The sequence below is a fragment of the Anoplolepis gracilipes genome, chromosome 5 (genome assembly GCF_047496725.1).
Source record: "Anoplolepis gracilipes chromosome 5, ASM4749672v1, whole genome shotgun sequence".
Lineage (NCBI taxonomy): Eukaryota > Metazoa > Arthropoda > Insecta > Hymenoptera > Formicidae > Anoplolepis > Anoplolepis gracilipes.
Window position 1 is genome coordinate 13,894,643 of NC_132974.1, and position 25,699 is coordinate 13,920,341.

At 36.0% G+C, this 25,699-nt stretch overlaps 3 protein-coding genes across 15 annotated transcripts in view; 1 reads left to right on the plus strand and 2 right to left on the minus strand.

Annotated features, from left to right (window-relative positions):
• Alpha-catr (alpha-catenin related) overlaps positions 1-20,694 on the minus strand; it is a 51,709-nt gene extending 31,015 nt beyond the window's left edge. For 2 of the 4 annotated variants that reach the window (XM_072893133.1, XM_072893130.1), the window contains exon 1: positions 20,499-20,694. In XM_072893133.1, the coding sequence (XP_072749234.1) occupies positions 20,499-20,585 (87 nt within the window). In that variant the 5' untranslated portion in view covers positions 20,586-20,694. Of the gene's footprint in view, positions 1-2,490; positions 3,307-10,604; positions 10,669-20,498 lie in introns of all 4 variants that reach the window. The other 2 variants (XM_072893132.1, XM_072893131.1) reach the window with 2 other exon arrangements.
• The window catches only part of LOC140666217 (uncharacterized), a 191,181-nt gene that overhangs the window by 41,304 nt on the left and 124,178 nt on the right, over positions 1-25,699 (plus strand). Inside the window, exon 3 of one of the 6 annotated variants that reach the window (XM_072893146.1) lies at positions 16,150-16,261. The exons of the other annotated variants lie outside the window; for them this stretch is intronic. The gene's annotated coding sequence lies outside the window, so the exon portion shown is untranslated. The remainder of the gene's footprint in view (positions 1-16,149; positions 16,262-25,699) is intronic. 6 annotated transcript variants of the gene reach the window in all.
• Positions 21,397-25,699, minus strand: part of LOC140666204 (myosin-IIIb) — a 29,173-nt gene continuing 24,870 nt past the window's right edge. For 3 of the 5 annotated variants that reach the window (XM_072893127.1, XM_072893124.1, XM_072893125.1), the window contains exons 21-25: positions 25,394-25,650; positions 24,971-25,179; positions 24,759-24,839; positions 23,854-24,018; positions 21,397-23,138 (exon numbers count right to left, since the gene is read on the minus strand). In XM_072893127.1, the coding sequence (XP_072749228.1) occupies positions 22,379-23,138; positions 23,854-24,018; positions 24,759-24,839; positions 24,971-25,179; positions 25,394-25,650 (1,472 nt within the window). In that variant the 3' untranslated portion in view covers positions 21,397-22,378. Of the gene's footprint in view, positions 23,139-23,441; positions 23,464-23,853; positions 24,019-24,758; positions 24,840-24,970; positions 25,180-25,393; positions 25,651-25,699 lie in introns of all 5 variants that reach the window. The other 2 variants (XM_072893129.1, XM_072893128.1) reach the window with 2 other exon arrangements.

The window sequence follows — 25,699 nt, forward strand, 5'->3', positions numbered from 1 at the left end:
GAGGGTTCGTGAGTTCGATAGCGGTTCCTGTATGTACAACGAAATAAGAGATAGAAGTAGCGGATGGCGGAAGAGGGTATTCTCATTGAAAATAATACCATTAGAGCGAAATAATCGATTCTCAAGAGGAGGAAACCTCCCCCCTAAATAAACATTTGATGAAAATGTACCTTATGCTGATGAAATTTCGTTCGAACGAAAAAAAAAAAGTACAACTTTTTGTGGAAAACTTATTGTTAGAATTGGGTAATTCTCTGCACAGAGCTCACGAAAGTTTGACTTTCGAAAGAATTTATCGCAAAATATCACGGATATAAATAGATATAAATAGATACGGATAGAAAAATTCGGGATAATTTCGAGAAATTACGAGAATGTTATTTTAAAACGTCAATATGGCATTTAATTTTATTTTCTTCGTCTTTATTTGCTTATTTGATGTCCCAGTTTGTGAAGAAGTTCGCGAAGCTCAATTACACTTGATATTAAATTACAATTTTAATCGCACAAACGTCAGTTTCGCTTTTCGTTCAACACGTACATATTTTATGTAGAAGATAAAATATGCTTACTTGTAAATATTGATAGCTCGAGGGAAGATCGATTATAACGCGAATCCATCTCGTCAGAAAAAGCTTCGAGACGCAACATACACAATTCGCTCTCTTTCCATATGGAAGAGTCTACCAGGATTTATAACGAAAATTTTTCACCTATAGACCCGACCTCTTCCCTAGTTGTTCGATTGTGCTAAAATTTGGTCTGCGTTATATATTCTTTTAAGGGATTCTTGTCTCACAAGAATAACCTTTGAAATAATCACGGTTAACTTGACGCTGATTAATGGCCTTTATCGCGCGCGCTCGTAAAGGTCCTCTGCCTTTAAGTAATATCCACCAAATGAATCATGATAACGCGCACTTGAGAATCGGGGTCATGTTTAAATAATATTTTTAATCTAGAATAATTTGAAGATATAATAAATTTTGGACATGATAACTTGTGAAAAATTTAAAATTTTTTTAAATTTATTCCTACAAATCTTCAAACTGATTGTGAGCAAAACGTCAACATTTTTTATAATAAAATTTATCTCGCGCTACTGTAGATACATTGTACAAATAAAAAAAAAAGATAAGAAAATTTATATGCATTGGCTTCTTTGCATATTATTTCCGCGAAAAATCGTGCTAAAAAAGACAAGTTGAGTTTTCTACTACGAGTTCAACTTTTGCGGGCAAATCACTTTCTCGACGTAATACTTTAGTGAAATAATAAATGCGCATAGAATTATATTAACATATAAATACGTAGTTATATATTTATTCAATTTAATTTAGAATAGCATAAATACGTTTTTTGGTTTCTTTTAAAATTTTATGTAATTGAATGTAAGTGTCTTGTATTTTCTGTTAATTAATCTTTGATTATTTTACAATTAATTATATATCCATCTATCGACATTTTGAATTTGGAATCGCATGTTTTTTTCTTATTTTATTTAATCGAATTAAATTTATGATTGAGTTTATCTGAATAGTTTATTAAGAAAGTTGTGTTGTTGAAAAAATAATTCTATTATTCTATGATTTTAAGAGCAATGTAATCTGTCTGAGATAAATTAGAAACAAACATGTACTTAAAAAGGAAATTATAGTTCTACATCTTTAGCACAAAGCTTTTTAAATGTCCATTTATTTTCTTCTTTCTATGCTTCCATGACGGAACAAAGAGGTCTAAATTAGCTTTTAGTTATATTAACACGATAAATGACAGTAACCCTTCTAAAGCTTAACAACGTTCCCTCTGATTCCAAGGAAATTTGACATTTTTTCTACGCTTTCTAGGCTTTTTTTTAACCGTCCTTGTTCTGAAGAATTTTTCAAGTCATTTTTTTCTAACGAGTAAATTTATTTGTAAATACCGTATATCTGTCATATTATTTTGATTTATTTTGAAGACATTAGAAAGATCTTATACATTTATTATCATACGTATATCCATCTTTATGTACGTAAGAAGCTTATATGTATAATGAAATGGATTTAAGATAGTAATTTAGATGCAGGAAAATAATGTACTCGTAGTTTTGCTCTAGCGAATAGGTATACATATGTACACACACACACACGCACACAACACACCAGACTTACATTTTAATACACGCCTGCCTATATATATTACATAAGCCGTGTTATAAAGTAGCCTTTAGATACAAGTGAAATGTTTTAAATGCCGAATGAGATAAACTGATGCGTTGTTTATGGATGCATCAATTATATGCCCACATTTAAAGTATACGATATTTATTATTATTACGTTTATTAAAATGAGATGTACGAGGATTCTCTTTATTTAGGAATACGAGGAACTGAATTACCGCGACGATGAGAAATAAAAAAATCATCTTTCGCGATGGGATCGATGTGAGACGAAACTTATGATAATCCCGATGGGGGCTGTTGGTGGATCGTTATTGCGGGAACATACCTGTTCATCAGCCATCCCGCCCTCGTACATGCTTCCTCGTCGATAATACACGGCTGGCATACAAAAGTTCAACGATACGAACCCACCAGGGCCCGATCTCCAGTCTTAATATACACTATAATACGTCTTTGTGTAATCGCTATCGTATTTAATTCTATTATACTGCGCGCTTAAGGTCGTTTATTATTGTGCCTGTCACGATTGTTTTGTCAATTGTATCTCTTCGTTTTACTTTCCGTTCCGCTTCTCAACCTTCGGCCTTTCGTTCCAAGTATCACCAAAATATACTATGAATCGTCAACGTCATTAAGATATGTGTGCTCTTTTTTTTTTTTTTCTTATACGTATAGAAATATTATTCTCCGGCTCTCTTTCTTTCTCTCTCTCTCTCTCTCTCTCTCTCTCTCTTTCTTTCTCTCTATTATTTTTTCGGTGCAGGTGATCTGGTGTTTGTTAACAAGTGGTAATTTCGAAACTCCTCGATATATTTTCCGCCGTTTCTTAGGCCGCTTTCACGCGCGGCGCGCGACGGTGGCAACAAAAATAGACGCGCGTGCGACGGTAAGTTATATATACAATATATATATATATGTATATATGTATCTATATATCTGCAGGAAGATCACTGGTTGTTTAGGCTGCTGCTACAGGTCCAGAACTTGTTCTTCGGATCGCCACTCGGAGTCGAGTTCGCGCTTGCAAGTCTTTGTCGTCACCCTCTCGACGAGGTGCATGACCCGTCGACGACGAAGCAAGATTGAACCTTCTTTGCGACTTTCCTCTTTTAGGCCTCTTCTTCAAACGATCGTTGACACGCTATTTCGATGACTATAGTAGAATCGCTCCTCTTTGTAAAGCCGAGGATTTTCTCTCCGCCGACAGAGAGAGAGAGAGAGAGAAAGAAAGAACGCCGTCGCGACGCTCGGGGTATCTCGGGAAATTCGGAACTCGGAATTTCGACGTGTCCCGATAATCGTTATCCTCGTTCTCTCTCGTCGATCTCTATCTCCCTTTTTCTCTCTCGCGATTTGAAATGAAGGGATTTTCGGAAAATCGAAAGATCACGACAATCGTTCAGGCTGTGCGAAGAGTGGTCGGCTTCCACGCGGATTGGCGATTGATACTCGGTGACGACGACGACGACGACGACGACTGTCGCTCGTTGTTAAGGGTGCACGACTCGCTGCTGTCTCGCGTGCGCGCGTACACAGTGTGGGTGGACGACATGTGGGTGCATATGCACCCGCGCGCGATTTTCTTCACGCTTTTTTTCCGCCGTTTCTTCCTAACTCGCGTGTATAATTATACGCATGTACGTGTCGTCGACTGCACGGCTACCGCTGACCAGCGACATGTGTACGTTTACGTCTCTGTATATATCTCCCGAGGATATGAATGTGCTTCTTCGTCGTGTATGTGTGTGTGTGTGTGTGTGTGTGTGTGTGTATATGTAGTGCGCGCACTAAGCACACGTGTCCGTAACGCGAGTACGCGATACCTTGTTTCACGACAGGGTGAGTGGTTGAGCGAGTAAATGGAGCGTATCTATATGCAAGGAGGGTGATATGTGTGTATATATATATGCGTGTATATATATATATATATATATATGTGTGTATATGTGTGTGTGTGTGTGTGTGTATGTGTGCGCGCGAGGACGACAGAGCGCGTGTGTCGGCTTCGAGAGAAACAGGTACCGGCCTGTCGAGTGCCTAGGGGAAGACTGGACTCGGGGAAACGACGACTCGCTGTGGCAGGATCCACGGGGAACGGGTGTGCGCGGGCTGTGTGTGAATCGGTCTCGCTTCCGCACAGGTCTTCCCACCCCGAATCCACCTGTCGTCCTCTCGCTCTCGCTCCCGCCCTCGCTCAGAGCTCACCGCTCTCGGTCTCTGCGTGAACGAACGGCTGCCGGAGCACAGGCGCGCTGCTGCCCCCCCCCCCTCTCTCTCTCTCTCTCTTTCTGTCTGTCTTTCTCTCTCTCTCTCTCTCTCTCTCTCTCTCTCTCTCTCTGCACCGACCGAGAATCAATACGTCGGCAGGCCCGTACTTTCGCCCGCGAAATCTCAATTTTTCCTCTCGACGTCGATTTAAGAGTCGCCTTATTCCCGACCTCGGTCGTCCCTCGACATAGCTCGTATGTCCTCGTGCGTAAAACGCCGGAGATGACCTGGCAGTGGTTTTTGTCACCCGACGAATTGCGTTTTTGCAACCTCGTGACGCATCGTTCGCAGGGGAACATACGCTTTTTACCTCCCTTTCCTCGGCCGGCTAAAAAGCGCGGGAGATTCTTGTTTCCAGGATTCGGGGGTTCGATGGGAATCTAGGGAGGGTAGTCGTTGTAATTTTTGACAGCAGCATAAATTCTCGTCGTAAAAACTTGTGTAAAAGGCAAACGGGCGAAAAAATAAATCTGATAGATTTGTAGTATCTATATATAGAATAATTTTTTTTTAATTTAATCATTTTGATAAAATATGTTTAAAAATTTAATATAGTTTTATTATGGATTTTGTCCAATGTCTAGTATGAACATTATTGCACAAATATCATGATTATCAACGCGTCATCGAATAAAGCTTTAATAAGACTACTTATTATTAATAGAATCAATTGAATTTACGCATTTTTTGATATTTTTCAATTTGATGAATATAACTGGATACATGGAAACATGTAATTATATATTTGAGGAATTTCCAGCCTTATAAAATGGAGACGTGGCTCTTGCCTGCTCTTCGAGATCAAAATTCTCAAAGAGATGAAATTTGAGAGCCCCGTCATGCTTGGTCTTTAATGTGGCTTTTCGATTCTCACCTCAATTTTAACCCGTACGTTCGATACTGTTGTCGCCCGTGAAGCGCTTCGCTAGAGCGTTATAATAAGATTGAAGTCTGGAAGTCACTCGTGATTGAAAATTAAATAATCTTGCTATAATGTCTCTTGTAGCGTTCTTATTCCTTTCTCGAAGCGTAATTAGGAAGTTTTCCGTCGTCATCAGATATTAAAATTTTGAAACTTGTACGTGACGCTAGTGTATACTTTTTAGAAACTTTAACAATTATTATTAACTCTATAATTTTGATAATTATTATTGGAACATAAAAGAAAAAAAAATCATAATTTATATAATTTATCAAATATCAAATTTTATATATTTAATAAGGGAATTCAAAAACAAAATGATAGGAGGGCGCCAGAAATGAAATGCCATAAAAGAGAAACCTCACTTAGAAACGAGGGATCCGAAAAGAGATAAGGGAGAAAATTAGATGGCGAGAAAAAATGACTTAGGGTAGCAAAATGGCCGAGCGGAGAATGACGTGACTATCATATATATTCGATAGCCTGGTGGTCCGAAAAAGTTCTTGTATCAAACCATAACTAGGAAACAAAAAATTGTCGGATACAGTAACGACAATAATTATTATTTTTTCAGCCAAAAGAGTAGGTTCGACTTTTATATCAGAAATATATATGTATATCGAGGGGTTGATCACTGAGGTGAATTTTTGTACAAGGGCTAGGTAATTCAGCCGCAATTCCAGCAAAATTTTGGATAATCCAAGGTTATTTTTGGTAAATCTAAATAATCTTTAGCGTTAAAATAATTTAAAGTAAAATTTCTTTTTCAAAATTTCTTTTTAATTTGAGATACTATTAGGTAATCTTAAGTAATCCGAGGTATAATTTAAGGGTAATCCGTATCAAAGGGTAATTTTTGTACATTATAACTGTGAGTGACCAACCCCTCGATGTGTATATATATTTTTTCGGACATAAAAATGTTTGAAATACATAGCTAAATGGATTTTTAATGTATGTACCTACTTTTGCGTAATAATGTATCTATAATGTATTTAATACTAATGTATTTACGTAATTATCATTAACATGGTACTTTTATCACGAGAAATCAGATTCATATATATAATAAATCATATATAAAAGCTCAATTAAGTGCTAATTTATTGTTAATTTATCGCTTTAAACCTAAATTTATTGCTTTTAGCAATTAGCAGAAAATTGATACTAAAGAGAGATATTAATTGATATTAGAGTCATTACTAATGTAAAATGTTTTTGAATTAATTGCTTTTAAGATATATTAAAATAAATTTATTGTTTGTTTCGTCAAATTAGGAAAACGAACCAAACGTACTAGCTTGCCATACCAAAATATGAGTTGAAAGGATTAATTATTTTTTCTTTTGATTTTAATTAAAATGTTTTTTGAAATATAATTACTTTCTCTCTCTCTCTCTCTCTCTCTCTCTCTCTCTCTCTCTCTCTCTCTCTCTCTCTCTTTTTCAAGATTTGTCACTCTTGCAATTAATGTTCGCGAAATACAGTTTTCAATTAGGAACGATATAATTCGAGAAAAATTAATTCAAGAAACATATTAATCTGATAATTAAATATTTATATATATTGAAATTAGAACAGCATTTAATTGTTTTATTTCATTATGTAAACGTGGACGATAACCTAGTTTCACCTTTCGAGTTTTGAAAAATTAAACAATAGTAATAAATTTGTATTTATAATAAACTATATTTCGAAAATAAATAATTTGAAAAGCATTTTAATATCAAAATTAAAAGAGTAATTAATTATAGTGTGTAGCGTATTTTTGTAGCAATACAGACATTGGATTCCGTTTCCAAATACTTTTTATTTTATTTCACGAACGATAAATTTGAACAATTTTTCGATAACAATTAATTCAGGGAACAATTTCATATGTATTAATAATGTCTGATATTATTAACTTCTTCTGATTTTACTTTTGTATAATTATTGTATTTTATATTGATGCGTTTATAAAGATTTGAAAATTTATTCGAAATATCTTTGAGTAATTAATTTGAGCGATTAAATCTGATTCGAATTTGATTTTTTATAATAATAGAGTGAAAAAATTAAGTTGATAAAGGCATTCGCGTACGTAATGATATATATATACATATAGTCGAAAGTGCACAGCCAATTAACAGGGATACCTTCTTTTTCACAATTTAAAAAGACCGACTTTTTTTATCTCGCGTGAAACACTTGCAATGTGTCATCACAATGTCAGATTCGTTAGTTTAACGTCAAATACTTGCAGTGATTACATTCTTGCTGAAAGCGTCATGTATGTTTGATAACAACATAGTTGTGGTAAAACCGCTTAAGCACTTAGCGTATCCTCATATTTAGTTCATGAATTAATATTATGATTGCATCTCTCTCTCTCTCTCTGTCTCTCTCTCTCTCTCTTTTACATCTTCTGTTACATATGATAACAAAGCATTATCAACTACCACATGTCGTACGTATGTACGTAGTGGATGCTGCGTCTTGCATCTTTCCTAAGAGGAATATGCGGCGATGCATGAGCAGTTGTACGCGAAATACGAGGCACGAGTCTAAGGATAAAAGCCGCAAATTACAACATGTAGCCAAGCAACGAGGAAGGCTCTTTAAATGACACATACGAAGGCGGAAATTTCTACAAAGCGCAGCGAGACCGCGTCTCGCGAGCTTGTATATTTTATATAAACATAATTTCTCTCCCTCAGACGCGATATTATTATTATTATTATTTTTATTATTATTGAGAGTCGACGGAACGAGTAAATAGGATTACACGGATAGAGATACATAGAAGGTGGTCGGCGTGGTACATGTATTTATGGGACCAGGTTGCAGCGGGTACATATCTTGTACCCATCTGCCGCAAACGGCTTTTACAGAGTATCTACCTCTCTCTCTTTCTCTCTGTCTTTTATGTATATATACGTTACCGATAGCTTACGTACTATCTAATACGAGGTAATACCGCGCTGCCGGGAACTGAATGCGAAGAATTTCATATGGCTGGCTTAACGTTCGCGTTCGAACGATTCTTCCTTATTCGAAATCTCCGAAATTCTTGGATGATATATCGGCCGTTCATGATAAATTAACGTTCTTGAACTTTTACTTGCTTCTCCTAAAGGGAGTCGCATTTAAAGATATTCTATTGCCCTGTCGCCAAGTGCTGAGTTGTTCTCGAGAAGAAAGTTCGCAACCTTTGAGAAAAGTCGCAAGCACTTCTCCGAGTCTTTTGTATCTAGGACGAATGTTCTTAGAGTAAGAGTTGGCGACAAAAAAAAAAAAAAAAAAAACATAGCATGGATAAAAGCGAAAGGAAGCTACGCTTCCTTCAATAAGGAACAAAAACTGCGAAAGACACCAGTAAACGGTGTTAATGATTACAAGTTAATTAAGCTCATTGAGTTTAAATCGGTATTGCAGATTTTATAGCAGTTGCTAACGAGAAATTAAACGATTAATTAAATTGATTTCTTGTTCTCTCTCTCTCTCTCTTATCTATATAATTATATTTTTTTATTTCTATATAATAAGAGATAATTTTTTTATACAAGTTAGTTTTTTAAGTTAATTGATTTTAACGTATTTTTAAAACTATGATTTAATTATATGACGACTTATTGCAAATTGTACGACGGGGCTATACATGTGACGTGAAAAAATAATTCTATTGAAGAAATTTACTCCTATTATTTTTTGATCAATTTTTAATTAAGACCATGCCTTGGCAACGTTTCAAACTGGATTGATTCCAGGTTACAAGTTGGTTCCAAGAAAACCTTTTGCTATGATACACGTGCAGATTTTATTCAGAAAGAACTGATATTTGTAATTTCCTGAAACCCGTTCAATCTCAAGATTGTAGATTAAACAAAGTTCATTTCATCCTGATTGATCTGGAAAACTTTGCTTCGTTCGTCGAATGGCTTTCATTTTTACGTGATTTTTTTTCGTTTTTCGCATTAAATGTGTCAGATTCAGCATATATTTTATACGGAGAAAAAAAAGTCTGGAATCGCAACGAATTAATCAGCTAATAAGAAACTTCAAGAAAACGATTCGACATGTTCCACTTTACTTTGATTATAGCAAAGAACAAATACAATTTTGAAATATTTGATCTTTTCAGAAGTTTTGAAAAAGAAAAATAATGTTAAACTAATATATGATATGCCCTGTGAAGAGTTTATTATAAAATCCTTATATATTATTATATATACATATATATTTCGTTATTTTGGCTTTAATTAGATGGTTTCTATAAGGGAAATTTTTACGACAAATATAATAAAGTCCGTTGCACATAAATGCTGAAATCTATACATGTCATTCCAAGCTGCACGTTGTTCGGTTAGTATACAGAGTATGTCTCTATTTATGAAGTTCTGTTACTCACTACAAGCATGTCAGATGCGGTACGTGTTTTATGTGCTGAAGGAAAACATAATCCGCAACGAGTTACGATCGAAGGCGCCATTTTATGTTTCTCGCATATGAACAGTTACTCAGAATAACCGGTAAACGTCAAGTACTGTTTCTTTGGATTTGCAATAATAAATTTCATCAAATTCCACGATACTATCTTTTCAGGAGAAGAATGTGTTCAAACACATTCATAGAAAAAGAGGAAAGGTTTGATTTTGCTACTATCAAGAATAATTTTAATTAGATGATGTGTGTGTGTTGTACGTTGTTTTTTTCTTTTGGATCTATATTTATAAAAATTTATTAAGGTAAACGAGCGTAAATTGTGAATCTGAAAAGTGATAACGACGACGGCAAACAAGTAAACAGATATCCGATTATTATCGGATCGAAAAGCTTTAAAGTGTATCTGTAATTATTTAAGTCTGTGTATCTCTCTGTATTTTGTGTATATTATATATATATATATATATATATATATATATAATATAAATTGTAAATTACATTTCATATGGTTATGCTTGGCCATTTGTAATAATGACTGTCTCTTTAGTATACGGATGTTGTAGAGACGTAGAGACATCATTGTAAAGTCATGCTTAGCCGATCATGTGTGAAGCTTCTACAGAAAAACAAACAGATAACAATAAAAAACGTCGACATTTGCAAACTCGAAGGATAAACGTTGCTCTTTCTAAGTGTGTTCTGCTCTATCCACAGGGAACAATCAATCGCTTACATCGCTAGTCATCTATGTATATAATTCTAAAGATAACACATCACATTTAGGTAGCCGCAGGTACTTTCGACCCTGCCTATTAAAGACTTACCATCGATGAGCCCATTATATGTATTCTATGTATGAAACTCAATTTCGTTTCTTCGAAGACGTGCCTAAAACATACATTCCCGTTCAGTGAGAAACATCAATCACGCCCCGGCCGCGCGCGCGCATTATATCACGGGCCAAAAACAAAATTAGAAGAAACGTTCGCGAAAACGGAAATATTCCGGCAGAATAGTAGAGGAGAAGAAAAGAGAGCGTGTCCTCGAAATAACCAAAAAGTAATAGGGCAAACTAGGGTATGATGACCATAGGCTGTAATTTGTCCAATAATCCCTATCTAGTACGCTTTTTTAGTCATTATCAAAGATAATCGATATTTACAGTAGTTTATGCTCATACATTATTCGAAATAACGATATTGCGAATCTTATATCATATTTTTACTTTTGACTACCTGCAAAGTTTTTCATGTGTCCACTAAAAACTGTTAAATGACAGTTAAGCTATCCTAATCGACGTTCGACATTATTATAAAGATATGTAAATTGTTATATGACGTATAATTTTTATTTTCGTTTTCACTATTTTTTTATAAATACTATGGTCATCTTTTCCTTAAAAGTTGGATAAGCTGGCCAATGTTTATGTCGTACTATTTTGATAATATAAAATTTCTGTTAAATATTTGTCTTTTAATTTCGATAATATTACGTAATTTAAGCTTGAGTGAAGATATAATATGCCAGACGCTATTAAAAAAATAAGAAAAATAAAAGTATGTTTTTTGCATTTTAAAAAACTATGGCCATCTTACCCGAGTTTACCCTAAATATCTCTATGCTTTCTGGCAAGATGAGCAACATCTCTTTTCCCCGACGACGAAGCTCGTTGTCTTATCGTCGATTATATTATCGAGATCCGGAGCGATCGCAACTGCTAATTTTTATACGATAACTCGCACGTGACTATATAATCTGTCGTTTGGAAATTATTCGATTTAGAGTCGGCGCAACGTTTAGCATATCATATCAGGTGGGCGTCGAAGCTTGAATACCAAATGGCTACGAAACCAACCGAGAACGCAACAACTACAGGCGGATAAAAGCTATCGGAAAAACGTGTGCGGGAGGCACACCTCGCCTCGCCTTTCTTTGTCGACTCGACCCACTTTGAGAGTCCGACATTTTTCTTGTTTGACATTTGCGGGCGGCGCATCATTCGCGAAAGACTTTGTTTCGCTTGCCGTCAAATACGATTGGCTTTTGTACGCGCTGAAAGTCGCGGATGTCTCTCTCTCTCTCTCTCTCTCTCTCTCTCTCTCTTTGTCGGCTCGCCTTTAGACATAGGTATAGGCTACAAATAGTGATATCCTTCGGTAATATCTACGGTAATGGCGGCATTGACGAAAGGGTATTATCGTTGGCCCTATGATTGACACGTGATGCCAATGACCGTAATCAATCTGTCAAATTATGGTTGTCGTTCTATCTTTCGAAACAAGCTTCGAATCAAGCCCACACTATACGTTATCGTACAAAATAATCGCGAAAGTGTCTCTCAAATGAAAAAAATAATCAAGTGCAGTTAAATCGTCACTTTTCTCGCCATGTGTATCGCGTATTTGATCTTTTTCTATTCTCCGTAAGTTCAATTTCACCCTGTCACCACAACTAGGTCGGGTCTTCTTCGGTAAATATTATGTTTAATGCCCGAAGCGTTTTGCGCGAGTTCGTTTTTATCAAGCAATACCTTCGAGGCGGAAATACGCAGACATACATTTTTTAGCTTGATTATCAGAATCATGTGTACCTTGGCCGCGGGACTGTTTTCCGTGACAACATTCCGCTATGTATGAGAAATGAATACGTTTACTTTACTACGCTCTATCTATCTTTTTGCATAATTTCTTTCTTTATTTTAATTCACTTTTTTAACTTACACTCTTTTGTCAGATATTTTCTGTTTAATATTTTTGGAAATACAAATAAATAAAATTGCAATCTTACGTTTAGTTTTTATTAAGAAAGATTTGATGTTAAAAATTTAAAGAATTTACAAAGTTGAAATATGTTTAACTTTCTAGAGTAAATATATATAGTCTTTTTTTTTTTTTACGCCTTTATGACATGAATGTTTTACATTGTCTGGAAGAAAGTTTATCTTATCGGTAATTCTGCTCTTTTGTCTGGACTTTAACTCGGGATACTTTTAGTCGGCTCTTTTGAATGAGCATACAATTTCTCGACGAGAATGTTAACTATATATACGTTCATCCTACGTTCGTCTCGACATCAAAGAAAATCACCTTCGTGTGTAGGATATTTTCGCGAAAAGCTTGCCTTTTTGTTCGCGGTCTCGTGGTCCGATTATCTTTTAGAAAACTGTAATAAAACACGTCGTTGTAATCACAAAGATAATGAAAGAAAATGTCAAATTCCAAAGACTTGTTATTAATCAATTTTTCTTAGATTAAATAATTTTTTTTCCCTCCTTCCCTTTCCTCCCTCTCTCTCTCTCTCTCTCTCTCTCTCTCTCTCTTTCTGCCTGCCTGCATAATAAACAGGATTATAACGAACAACATGATAATGTTTCTTTTGACATTGTTTTTCTTAATTATTATTCTATGTTACTTTTGTTGAATTTCCTTACACAATTTTCAGCACGTGGTGTGCAACTTTAATCCAAGTGTTCCTTGTGTCGCTGACTTTTCTTCCTGGCGTATAATAAAACAGATTTAATATAGCATGAATGCAACATATAAGAATGCAAAAGTATATATCTAGAGATATATTGGATGACAGATAATGAGAGAGATGAACAGAGGACTGGCGGAAAGAAAGGAGAGAGAAAAAGAGAAAGAGAGTATTTCTGAAAGTTAATTACGTGAAAGGTCAAAGAGCAAACCGCGTATTGCGCGAAGCAAGATATGTAGTACCATAGGCATATTAAAGGACTGTCATTCGTTTTTACGTCGATAATGAATTATTACGTTTATTAATCAATATATCCACTATGTATGTTACATTGTTCTTTTCTTATCGATATGCTTGGACAAAAAAGATTTAACATTCTATATTTTTGTTTGTGTATTCAGAGATAAAAAAATGTGTGATAAAAAAATTAGTTTGCTTATTTTCTCTAGTGGATTCAAACTTTTGTAATTTTCTCTTATCGATTCTTTAGATCGAAAGTATTTTCTTTCTATTTGCCAATAAAAGTTTATGTTTTGTGTTAGGATTATTTCAAGTTAAAATTACTTTATTGAAAAATAAGTTAACAAGCAACAAGGTCGCGTTAGAATTATTTAATTACAGTTTTCAAATTAACCAAAAAAAATATAAGTTTGCATTAATAAAATAATTGTTTTTTGTTCTGGTAAGCACAGAGATATAACATTGAAATATAATTATAATTGCACATAATTTCAAATTAATGTTAATCAATAATCGCACATTTATATTCGAATTTCACGTTGCAAATGTCTATCTATATATCCATTTTTCTTTCGCCATTTTTCCGACACAAGTCTTTAAATGCATATATTTCCTTCGAATCATTTACGATCCCGTACTTTGGTTCGCGTTTCTTCATTCATCTCTCTCTCTCTCTCTCTCTCTCTCTCTCTCTCTCTCTCTCTCTCTCTCTCTCTCTCTCTCTCTCTACCTTTTCTTCTATTATTCAATTATAATAAAACGAACTCTGTGCACAATGCGAAGGCGTCGAGAATGCAATAACGTCTCTATCGAACGGTCTCTTCGTACTTGGGAGCCAAGTGAAGATCGTAGCCAGGTGGTGAAATTTTCCGACAAAATGGCTGTTTTCCGCATCGCTTTCTGTCGCTGGCTATTGTGAAGAGTTTCGCTAGTTATATATGTATACATATATATACATATATAATTACATAAAATATTAAAGACCTTTCAAACGTCGAATTTTAGTAGGATATTTTTCTTCGTGAGACGATATATGAGAAATTTTACATATTTTTATCAAATTATTCGTGTAAAGTTATTTCCAAATCTTAGTAATGATATCAAATGTACACAAAATTTTACAACTAGTGTACAGTAATATTAGCGTGGTGAAATATAAAAAATAAAATAAAATAGCCAAAGCAATTAAAATTTAAAGTAGCAATTAAAAATTTTGATTTGTTCAGCTTTAATTTTCCCAATTTATATTCTTTTGTGCATTTTGCATACATTTAAAGTCATTAGACTCGAAATATGCCAGATTACTATTAGATGACGTTAATAACTAGATAACCGGATTTTTTTCTATAGATGATTTAGAGTTGAATAATTTCCAGGGGAATTATCGGACTATTGCAACGTGATTAATATTGGCTTGTCATATTACGTTGGTACAAAAAGCTTTCCTAGGAAGGATTTAAATGATGCACGCCAATCGATGTGACTCATTCCATACATGTCATATAAAGATCGGGGACTTTCTTATAATTCGAACCGGTCGAAGGTATACCGTTGATCGAACGGACTGGCCACTATCCAATAGGCCGATAGTCAATATTGATAGAATGGCTCCCAGTGTTCTTGATCTGTTGTCAAATAATAAGAAATTCCAACGTCGTGTACGATTGTATTTATTTATTGCTTCGGCGAATGTCGCTCGAGGATGCAAATGGCAATCTAGAATGGCAGTTCGTTTACTCATTGCATATGAAAAAAAAAAAAAAAATCAAATTAAACAAAAAAGTCGAGAAAAATTAAAATATGTGTATAATATGCGAGAATTACGTCGGAAAATATTCCAGTTACGTAGAAAATTTTGTTAAAATACGAATGTAACTGTCACTTGACATATTTTTGCTTCAGTTAATGCTTTCATCGCAAATACATATTGTTCATACTTGTCTACTTTGTCATTTTGAGAAACTTTTATTAATGATAGGTATTGATAATAGGACACAGCTATAGTCATATTCTCCCGCATTGTTATATATGCTTTAATATCATTAAATATTTGACATTCTATTTGAAATTTCCTTTGAATAGTATAAAATGTAGTATTTAATGTGAAATTTCTATACCGCTGGAATTTAACGACTTGTGATATTTTTGCACTGATTTCAAAACTGCATGCGAAATAATGCAGGAAGTAGTTTGAGAAAGTCTTGTCACGTCGCGGTCTAAAATGCTACGTGTTTACGCGATGTGAAATCTAAGTAATATTATGTATAATTTCGCGAAATAGTGTTGCAAAAAATTTGTCTTGTATTTTGTTTTCGGTGGGAAAGAAAGAAGGAAAAAAGGAGAGAGAAAAAAATTAAGCTCAAGAAAAAGTTTTGTATTTTGTGTCCACTTGAAGCTTCCAGAATGGAAGCGAGACTCAAATATTAGTCGCTATCACTCTCAATATCTTTTCAATGTCCACGGGCATCAACCAATATCGGCCAGTTTGAGATTATCGCTGAGATCAAAGATCGCGGTTAATTGAAAACGTCCAAGAATGGTATTTCGGAGAAATTCTCGCTATACTTCCAATGCTTAATCCGCCGTTTATTGACATCATTTCGATTAGTAGTGAGCAATATATGTCCATTTAACGTGGAACACAATAAATTTCAGGAGGAGAGAGAGTAATGGAACTGCCGCGAGAGAGATACAAACACGAAGACGAATGAATATGAATAAGACGAATAGAAATGGGTAATTTTGGCTGGCGTGCCACGTGAGAGATGTAAGTAGATATTTTCAGCACACTGCTGCTACGCGCGATATTTGAAGCGTCATTTAACTATCTTTGTAGTCGCAGCTATAATGAAGAATTTCCCCTTTGGCGTGAAACATGTTTTTGTAACAATATTAGCAACAGCCAAATTATCATACATTTAATTTTGTCTTGATAAATATTTATCCACATGTGTGTGTGTGTGTGTGTATGTATTATAAAAACTATGTAGATATATCCACAGTTGTTTATGAGGTCTCGAAATCGCTTTTAATTATACTGATTGACATTTCATTATAGTGAAAATTTCCAAAAAATTTTTAATATTCTATCGATTGGAATTGTATAAGATGTTATTCCAACGTTTTGTTCAATAAAGTTTTTTTTATCTTACACACTTGTCAGCTATTGACTCGTAAAGTAAGTTTAAAGGAAAGAACTTCCGAAAGTTCTATGAAATTTCAAGGTGTCTGATAATTATTGGAACCATTAACGTCAAGAAGCGATTTAATAAGAGGTTACTTTAATGTGCGAACTCAATCGAAGCTCTCAAAAGTAATACTGTGAGTGAAATTACTCGAACAGTATGATGGAATACGATTATTATCTACCAAAAAAAAAAAAAAAAGAGACAGAGAGCATAGTTGATACAAGAGTCATGATTGCAAGTCATCAGAAGTCATCATATATATACGTACAGAAGAAATATTAAAAAAATATATGTATACTTTTATAAACCATTGTATCGTCTCCTTTTATAACTGAATATTTCTAAAGAAATTTTTAAACTTTTTCTCGACATTTCGCATTTTCCAAAGGAGCGATAGTACAATCGGTGATTTTTCATCAAAAGATGATTTTTGAATCAGACACAACGATTGAAATGCGCGAAATACACGGTTTCCCACCAAGTTGCCGGGCAGTAGCGACGGTCAATAGAAAATCCGGCGCTAGTTGAAGTCGTGATGGAAATCTCTAAGAAAGCGGCTTAAAGCCCTGCGAAGACTGCCAGGTAAAGTAGTAGTAGTAGTAGTAGTAGTAGTAGTAGTAGTAATAGTAGTAGTAATAGTAGTGTAGTAGCGGCGAAAAAGTAGAAAAGAGGGTGACACGCGGAGGAAGTGAGGGACGGGGGGGGGGGGAGAGAAAGAAGCAGGAGGGATGGAAGAAGGTCCGAGCGGGGGCAGCTAGGCGGCAGCTCTAACAAGTGGCTGCAGCTCGTAACGATCGCCCTCTGTGCCATGCACCAGCCAAGCCACTCGTACTGCACGCCCTCCTAACCCAAGGGGGTTAACCAACACACACGTACACGCGCGCACACATTCCCGCGTGCACGTATGCACACGCTGCCACGTCGCCAGAAATATCGATAAACACGACACGAAGGTCGACCACGAGCGGGCGATCGGCACCCCTCTTCCATACTCTCGAAATAACTTGCGTCTATTTCCTTTTCGTTCCTCTTTTTTACCCCAGTCTCGCTGCCGCGCGTTCCCGTTTTATCGATGATAATTATTCGCGTCAGCCGAGAATCGATCGATGCGCTCTGCGAAACTATCGAATTTTTGTCCTTCTTTATTCACTCCGCTTCTTTTTTACAATCTTTTTTTTTTTTTTTTTTTTTTTTTATTAAGCAGCACTATCGCGATTATCTTTAAGCTGATTGGCTGGAAATTAGGGTGCCGGATCGACGACTGGCTTAAATTAAGTGGAACTTTGAAGTGGAAACGAGGAGAGAAAGAGGATTCGCTCGGCCTGGCTTGGCTTGGCATTTTGTTTATTTTCTCGCGTGTCTCGAGTATAACAATTTCTTCGGACATAGAGAGATCGAAGAACTCGACCCTTATCTCCCCTTCCTTTACCCTCTTCAGGCTTGTTTACGCGAGACGTAATGGATGTGACAGAAACGGTGGCAGAAATTGGCCTGCGTAATCACTTTTTTTTAGACATGGCCGGCTTTGATGACGCGGTGAAAGTGTACATAAATTAGATCGGGCTTTCGTTTTATTTCACGAAATTAACCGCGAAATGAGATACGATTTTTTTTCAATGTCCTTTCCGAATGTCAATGTTAGATATAAGAATAGGTTTGTTATCATGAAAGATAGTTATCAAAGATATTTCGTGTCTTCTCTCTTTGAAGCGTAAAAAAATTCTTTTCGTGACAAGTAAAACTAATTTTTTTTTTAATTGGTAAAATATTTGTTTATCTTTTGTGATTTTCTCTTCATTTAATGATACATCGTGATTATATATATCGCAAAAGTCTGATCTGATATATTCGTTAAACCAGTTAATTTTCACATTTCGGCGACATGTACCACTGGTTGATAATAATTTAAATTTGCTGTAATATGTTTTATCGGATAATGAAAAACGAGTCTTTCAATATATATATATATATATATATATATATATATATATATATATAAAATGAAATACACTCCATTTAATTGAACGTTCATGATTTCAAATCGGTTATCCATATATGCGTGCATATATATGTGTGTATATACGTATTATGTATGTACATGAGTGCGGTCTACTGCATGCGGTGGTGCATTGTGCATTCATAGATGTTTTTGTCGAAAGATACATTTCAACCACGTATTCCAGAAGACAATATTAGTTAATGTAAAAAAATTCTTTATGTAGAGACAAGAAAACATCTAATGACGGTTATAAATTAATACAATACTATTCTGCAACTTTAAAATAAATTTTTTGATATATTAGAAGATGTTACACACGAAGCAATAAATATCGATTTATATTTTGCGCGCAAATAAATATTGATAGTTTAACATATAACGATTCGTATTTGTAACATTAATGTACGAAAATTTACTTGAATTAATTAACAGAGTTTAACAAGAAAAAAAAAAAAAAAAAAAAAAAAAGCGAAGCAAGAAATTTCTAAGTTCCAACTTTGCGTGTTGTACATCTTTTCCACGTGTTGTAAAATTCCTCGATCGTGCCGTGAAAACCGGGAAGGAGAGCAGTCTATTCTTTGATCGCGAACGGTCGTTTGGAGGCCTTTGACCCGCGGTCCGCAGATCCTTGTATGCGGCTCACGTGCGTGCATCGCGCACGTGCCGGTGATTATGCAACGAGGGTGCAGCGTAAATTCGACGTAATTCCACGAAAATACCAGTGTCGGCGCCGACAAGCAGCGTGAGGTGAGCGTGCGCCACAAGAGTTCAAGTGAGCAACGTAGAAGAAAAAAAGAGAAATGTGCAGAGAGAGAGAGAGAGAGAGAGAGAGAGAGAGAAAGAAAGAAAGAAAGAAAGAGACGGAGCCAGGGAGGGAGAGAGCGGGCGGGGGGAGGAGGAAAGAGAGAGATGAGAGGGTTTAAGAGAATGACAGAGACGGTGGACCACCGAAATATCTGTTACTCTCCGCGTATGCGGCGCGTGTTCCGTGACAAGTTGGACGTATTAAACACATGCCTGGCATCGGAATTGTCAAACCTCGCGAAATAGCATCGCTCGGATGCGTTTAATAGCGTCACGGGGCCGACTTGACATTTGCGAGTAAACGGCGAAGATGTTATCCGAAGATGAGAACGATCCGTGAAATTTCTACGAACGAAAGCGAAAGCGTGAAAATTGCCTTGACTATTTCTAATTTGGTAGAGTGACGTCATTAGCGGAGCGTGATGCCGCTTGAGCTCTTCTCTCTTCCGCGTCTCACTTTTTCTATCTCCAGAAGATCCACCGTCCGCCTTTGCTTCACATGGGTGCACGCGCACCCATCTCGCCGTTTTGCTCCGATGTCTCGTGATCTTTATCGTACGCGACGTTACACATCCCGACTTTCCCGTTATCGCGACTCTATACGTCGCACGTCGATTAGGTTTGTCGAAAATTATCTCAATCCTTGTTTAGAGAGAAGAAAAATGCGAGAGAGACGCAACGTGACGTAAATACGCGAGAGAGACGTTCGTGCGAGGGGAACACGGACCGAAAACGAGCGCGAGACAGTGACGGAGATAGGGCGAATGAGAGAAAGAGAGAGGGAGAGGAAGAGGGGGAGAGAGAGAGAGAAAGAGAGAGACAGTGAGAGAAAGAGAGAAAGAGAGCGAGAGAGAGAGAGAGCGAGAGAGAGAGAGAGAGAGAGAGAGAGAGAGAGAGAGAGAGAGAGTAAAAGGGATGCAGTGAGAAAGAGACAGACAGGAAAGAGACGGCGCGCCGCCGGTGCGAACGAAAACTCTCCGGTCGCCGCGTTTTCACGCGGAAACACGTCTTACCTGCTTGACTAGCGGGAGTAGTGTCTGTTCTATGCTACGGGTCTTAATCTCTAGGGTGGCTGGGTCTACGGGGTCGGGTGTCGCCATGATTCGAACACAACTCCGTGCTCCGTAGACTCGAGCCGAGGCGAGAGGGTTCGTTGCACCCCTCCTACCCCCGCCCGCGTGCCCGGCACGACTGCCACCCTCGCCCCCGCCGCTGCTGGCCACCGGACGTCTCCCCCCACCCTACGGCCCAGCCCCAATGGTCGAACCCCGTATGCCGGTATACCTCTGACGAGGGCGACGTCGCGCGACGACGACGACGACGCCGACGCAACTACCGCCGTCGGCGCCGGTCGCCGAAGCGCCGGGCGTCGCGACGCCGCAACCCCCGGCCATCTCTCGGCTCCTAGCGCAACGCTCTTCGCCGACGCGCCCAGCGTCGTCATTGACGACCGCCAGTAATCTGGAATTATACGAGATAGTTTCACACTTTCCCTTCCTCGAGAGGAAACTGCAAACGCGAGCAAAATTGGTCGATAATGCGCCCAGCAAGTGAGCTCGAATTATATTTTCGCCATTTAATGTTTAGAATGCGTGAAATAAATTTACACTTTTTCAACCTCACAATTTTTCAACCATTGACGATTTAATTAGTTGATCTAATAGAACCTATTTGTTTATAAATTAGGTTGATTAAATTTGAAAAAAAACGGATTAAAGACACCGGTGACCGAATAAAATAAGCATCGATTGAAGCGCGTATTCGTTTCGGGAGATAAATTTAACCAAAGGGTGTTTTATGGGATAGGTACTTTTAGGATAAATGAATTGGAAATTTATGACTGAACAATTATGATCGTTTACTTAGTATTAGTATGTAAACTCTGTATGTTGATAAATTATTGTATAAATATTTAACAAGCATATTTTATTTTTTCTATCTACATCGATAATGAATGCTTAAAACTTGAATAAAGCTAGACATGACTAGTACTAGACGCGTGCCAACTCTTGTACATATTTTCATAACAAGGAGTAATAAATTATATATATGTTATAAAGTTAAATGTACCGTCGCGATAATTTGATTTTGAATATTGCTTTACGTTGCATCACTTTGCAACAAGTATATTTATATATTTATAGAAAAATTAACAATTTTTACTAGATTAAGAACAAATATGTAATTGTAGATGCAATCGATTGTCTTTCCAACGAAATAAAGCAGCGTGAAATATTTTGTTTCTAATATTAAATGAACTTATTCGAGAAATGCATATCGATTATCTTTCCAACAAAATAAAGCAGCGTGAAATATTTTGTTTCTATTATTAAATGAACTTATCCGAGAAATGCATATCATGATTAGCCCTAAAGAAAACTTTTTAGACTTTGAAGTCACGCAACTTTAGAGTACATGATGTTGTACTTTTATTATATATGAAAAAGAAAAAGAATATATATATGTAAATGCGAAATTCTTTATCTTTTCTAAAAGAATCGAGCAATTCCAAGTCACGAATGCATTATAATATATTTGCTGCATGTGAAGTACCAATATTTCCGTTGGAGATTATTTGCATCTTATGTATAATTCGCGTGTTATGCTAGACATTCGAGCCTCACATGTGAATACATCGTCCTACTTCCGATGCTCAAGTAAAATCTTCCTTTTATCGATTATTGATATTACGCGTAGTATCATATTCTTTAACGATTATTTCCTACATATTGTAACAAGATTCAAGTTACTTTCTTTTCTTTTGTACTAATGGCAATAATATCTCTCCTAACTTGTATATACATATCGAGAGGAGATTAAAAGAAATTTTCATTCATCCTTCGTGAAGTAAAATCTCTCGGAAAGAAATATTTCTGAATAATATAGAGTAACATCACTTCTTTCCATTGATTAGTCTATTCTGGGTCGGCGCTAACGGCGCTCTTCTCTTAACGTGTTTCTCTGGAACTTTGTCTTTTGGCAGTGGCACTCCGTTAGAAACGAGTCCTCCTTTCCTTTTCCTTAAGGATTCCGTCGGGAGGTATTCGGTTGGCCTTAGCAGCTGTCTGAAATTGTAAGGGCCATTAATATCCTCCGCATCGTACTCAACCTTGGTGCTCTCCTGCCGTTTCTCAATCACAGTCGGCTTTAGAAGTTGTCTCAGATTAGCGGCGATATGGAAATTGTCCTTTTGGAGCTGTTCCTGATTCGTCGATTTTACATTTGTCAATCGATTAATCCCATTCTTATGAGCCACATTATTTTGATGATTTTTTATTGGATAATCGTTTTGTTTATGACTCGATCGATCAGTTGGCTTTTCTGACTTGTCTTGACTTAATCCGTTAGTTGACTGTTCTGTATTCAAGATCTTTATTTGGCTCGTTACAACGCCATTATTTATTTTACAAGGAGATTGGTAGTTATTACCATTACAACTATTAATCGGTGTGTGGCGCTCGTTGACGAAATTATGATGATTGTTAACAAGATTCTGTCCATTAAGGACATTCTGTTGTTCATTTACGGCATTGCATCGATTCTCGATCGCGAATCGTAGGCCAGATGGATCGTGGATATGCGGAGAACCGACTGCACGTTGTCCGTTTGCCTGTGATTGCAGGTTGTTGCTATGCAGCTCATTAATCCTTGTACTGGAAAGACATCCAAGCGTTTTTAAATTCAATTTTTTTTTTTAGAAAAAAGAGGGAAGATGTTTAGAAAGGATTAAAACTTTTAAAAGGGAGATTTAAGAAGGATATTGAAACTTTTTGCTCTAATCATGTTTTTTCGGTTCATTAATATTAATTATTAAATAAATATTAAAAATACATTAATTTGATTTAATAACTCGAGAGTTTTATAAAAGTATTACAGCGAGGCAAGTTATAAAAAAACTATCAAGAAGTAGACATGTATTTAAGTCCTTTGACAACGATATAAATTTATGACTTTACCTGGAAATTTGCCATAATGTTTCTGGCAATGCGTAGACATAAATGCAAGAGATTAATTGTTAGATATTTAAAATATGATAAATTTGATTTTAAATATTACAATTATATTATTTGATTTTACTCGTAGTTAGAATTTGATATTACATCATATAGATATATAGATTATATAGAATATTAGAATTTTGAAGTGCACACACATTTATTGCAAAATTGACAAATTATACGTTGTTAATGTAAATGAATAGAATTTGGCACAAACATCGATTTTGCTTTATATCTTGAATAGAAAGAAAATAAATTGCAATTACGCAAGATTTAACTGTCATAAATTAAACAGAGCCAAGAACGCATTATTCATTAAAATTTGTGAAAAATAGCACGGCATTTATTTTTTATTTGGCGCAATTCTTACTTGACATTTTTCTTGGAGCTCTCGTCCTCGCGCCGATCGGACGGATGTCTCAGGGCTTTGTGCCAAATGTTTGACAGATGCTGCTCCGGTGCTATCGCAAAATCGCCCTGAGCCGCACGATTTCTTCTCTCGGCATTCACATCCAGAATCTGGCCGCTCCGATTCCTGGGATACCAAAGTAATCTCATTATATCTCGATATAGATATCTAATTGTAGCATGAAGCACAGAACGATGGTTCAGAAAAAAAAAAACTTTGAAAAATCAATATGCGTGTAACAGTGCGTATAATAGAGTTGCTGAAATAAAAATTAATGAAAATAAAAATTTATTAATTCGATTTGAGAAACTCGGAATTTTATAATTTTTGCAGAAATTATAAAAAGAAGCACTCGCGGTAAATTTCTATAATTCAAAATTCAGGGATATACACTCAAAAAAATATTTTGCTAATGTAGATAAATTTCTAGATATCTCAGTTAGAATTTATCGCTACTTTTTGTATCTGTTGGAATATTGTTTGTCACGTATAAAATTTATAGCAGCAATATTCTAGCAATACGTCTAGAAAATTTAGATTCCATTGCCAAATATTAATCACAAATATAATATAAAAAAAATTTCTGTCTAAACCTTCGCTAATAGTACAGATATAAATTCTGTCTCTGTCATTTAAATTGATCAAGTGTAAAATATATGCGATATCACAGTATTTGCTAATAATTTATCTGTTTCAGTGAATTTTTTACACTTAGAAAATTTTTGTTCAAGTTGCAACATCATTTTTTTGAGTGTATTTTTATACTCTTTGAATAAAATGCCTACTTAAATATAGCGGTGACAACCAACTAGCGCGAAAATAAGCTAACTAGTACGGATACACAGTTGACCAAATTTACGATATACCTCGACAATGTGTGAAGCTCATTTTCTAGCTGTATCAACGGTAAGTCCCAGCCAACTTCGTCGTCTTCGAATTCCGAACCACTTGCGATACGAATGCCAGAAGCATTTGAAAATTCAATATGTAAATTTCCGGTTCGCGACGCTCAATCGAAGCAGTGAAAACGACGCCTTTTGATTTACATATATATATATATATATATATATATATATACCTGCTCATCTCCTCTTTTAGATCCTGGTAATACTTGACGCTGTCTTCCTCATTCGGTTGCGTTCCGCTACGATAATGCAATATCGACTGCACCATATTGAATCCCTCGGGACGAATATAATCCAAAGGCGGTTCTTCGATATCGTTCAATCTGATACCGGGCTTGTTGCGACGCAAATTTTTGTGTACTTCTTGATTTTTCATGTGCACCTAACAAAGGGTAAAAAGGTTGCATATAAATAACTACTAATAATCTTAACTTAATCAAAGTTAATCAAATTAACGGTTGTCGATGACGTTAATATGGTTTCCGTAGAATATCAAATAAAGAGATTACAGCTAACAGCCGTACAGCTTGAGTAATGACAAAATACTTTTTAGACAAATTAATTCTCAGCGTATTTTAGCGAGTAATTTCAATTACATTTTGAGAGAACTGAATTAGATCGGCTTGTCGCAGTTTAGGATGTATGGAGTCTTTGACGATTGGTTTCTTTCTGACCACTCTCTCCTCTTTTCTATACCATCTTTGAACGATGAGAGCTGCGTCTTCGTGTTTTAATCCTTCGCGCAACAACGCCTTGTGGCCGTCGTATATGTTGTCGTGATTGTTTAAAATTCTTTTGAAACGTTCCTCCAGCTCGTATCCAAAGCGTTTGCGGATTGTATAACCTCGAAAATCTATAAACAGTTCAATTATGTATCAACATTACATACATTTATGGCCGTC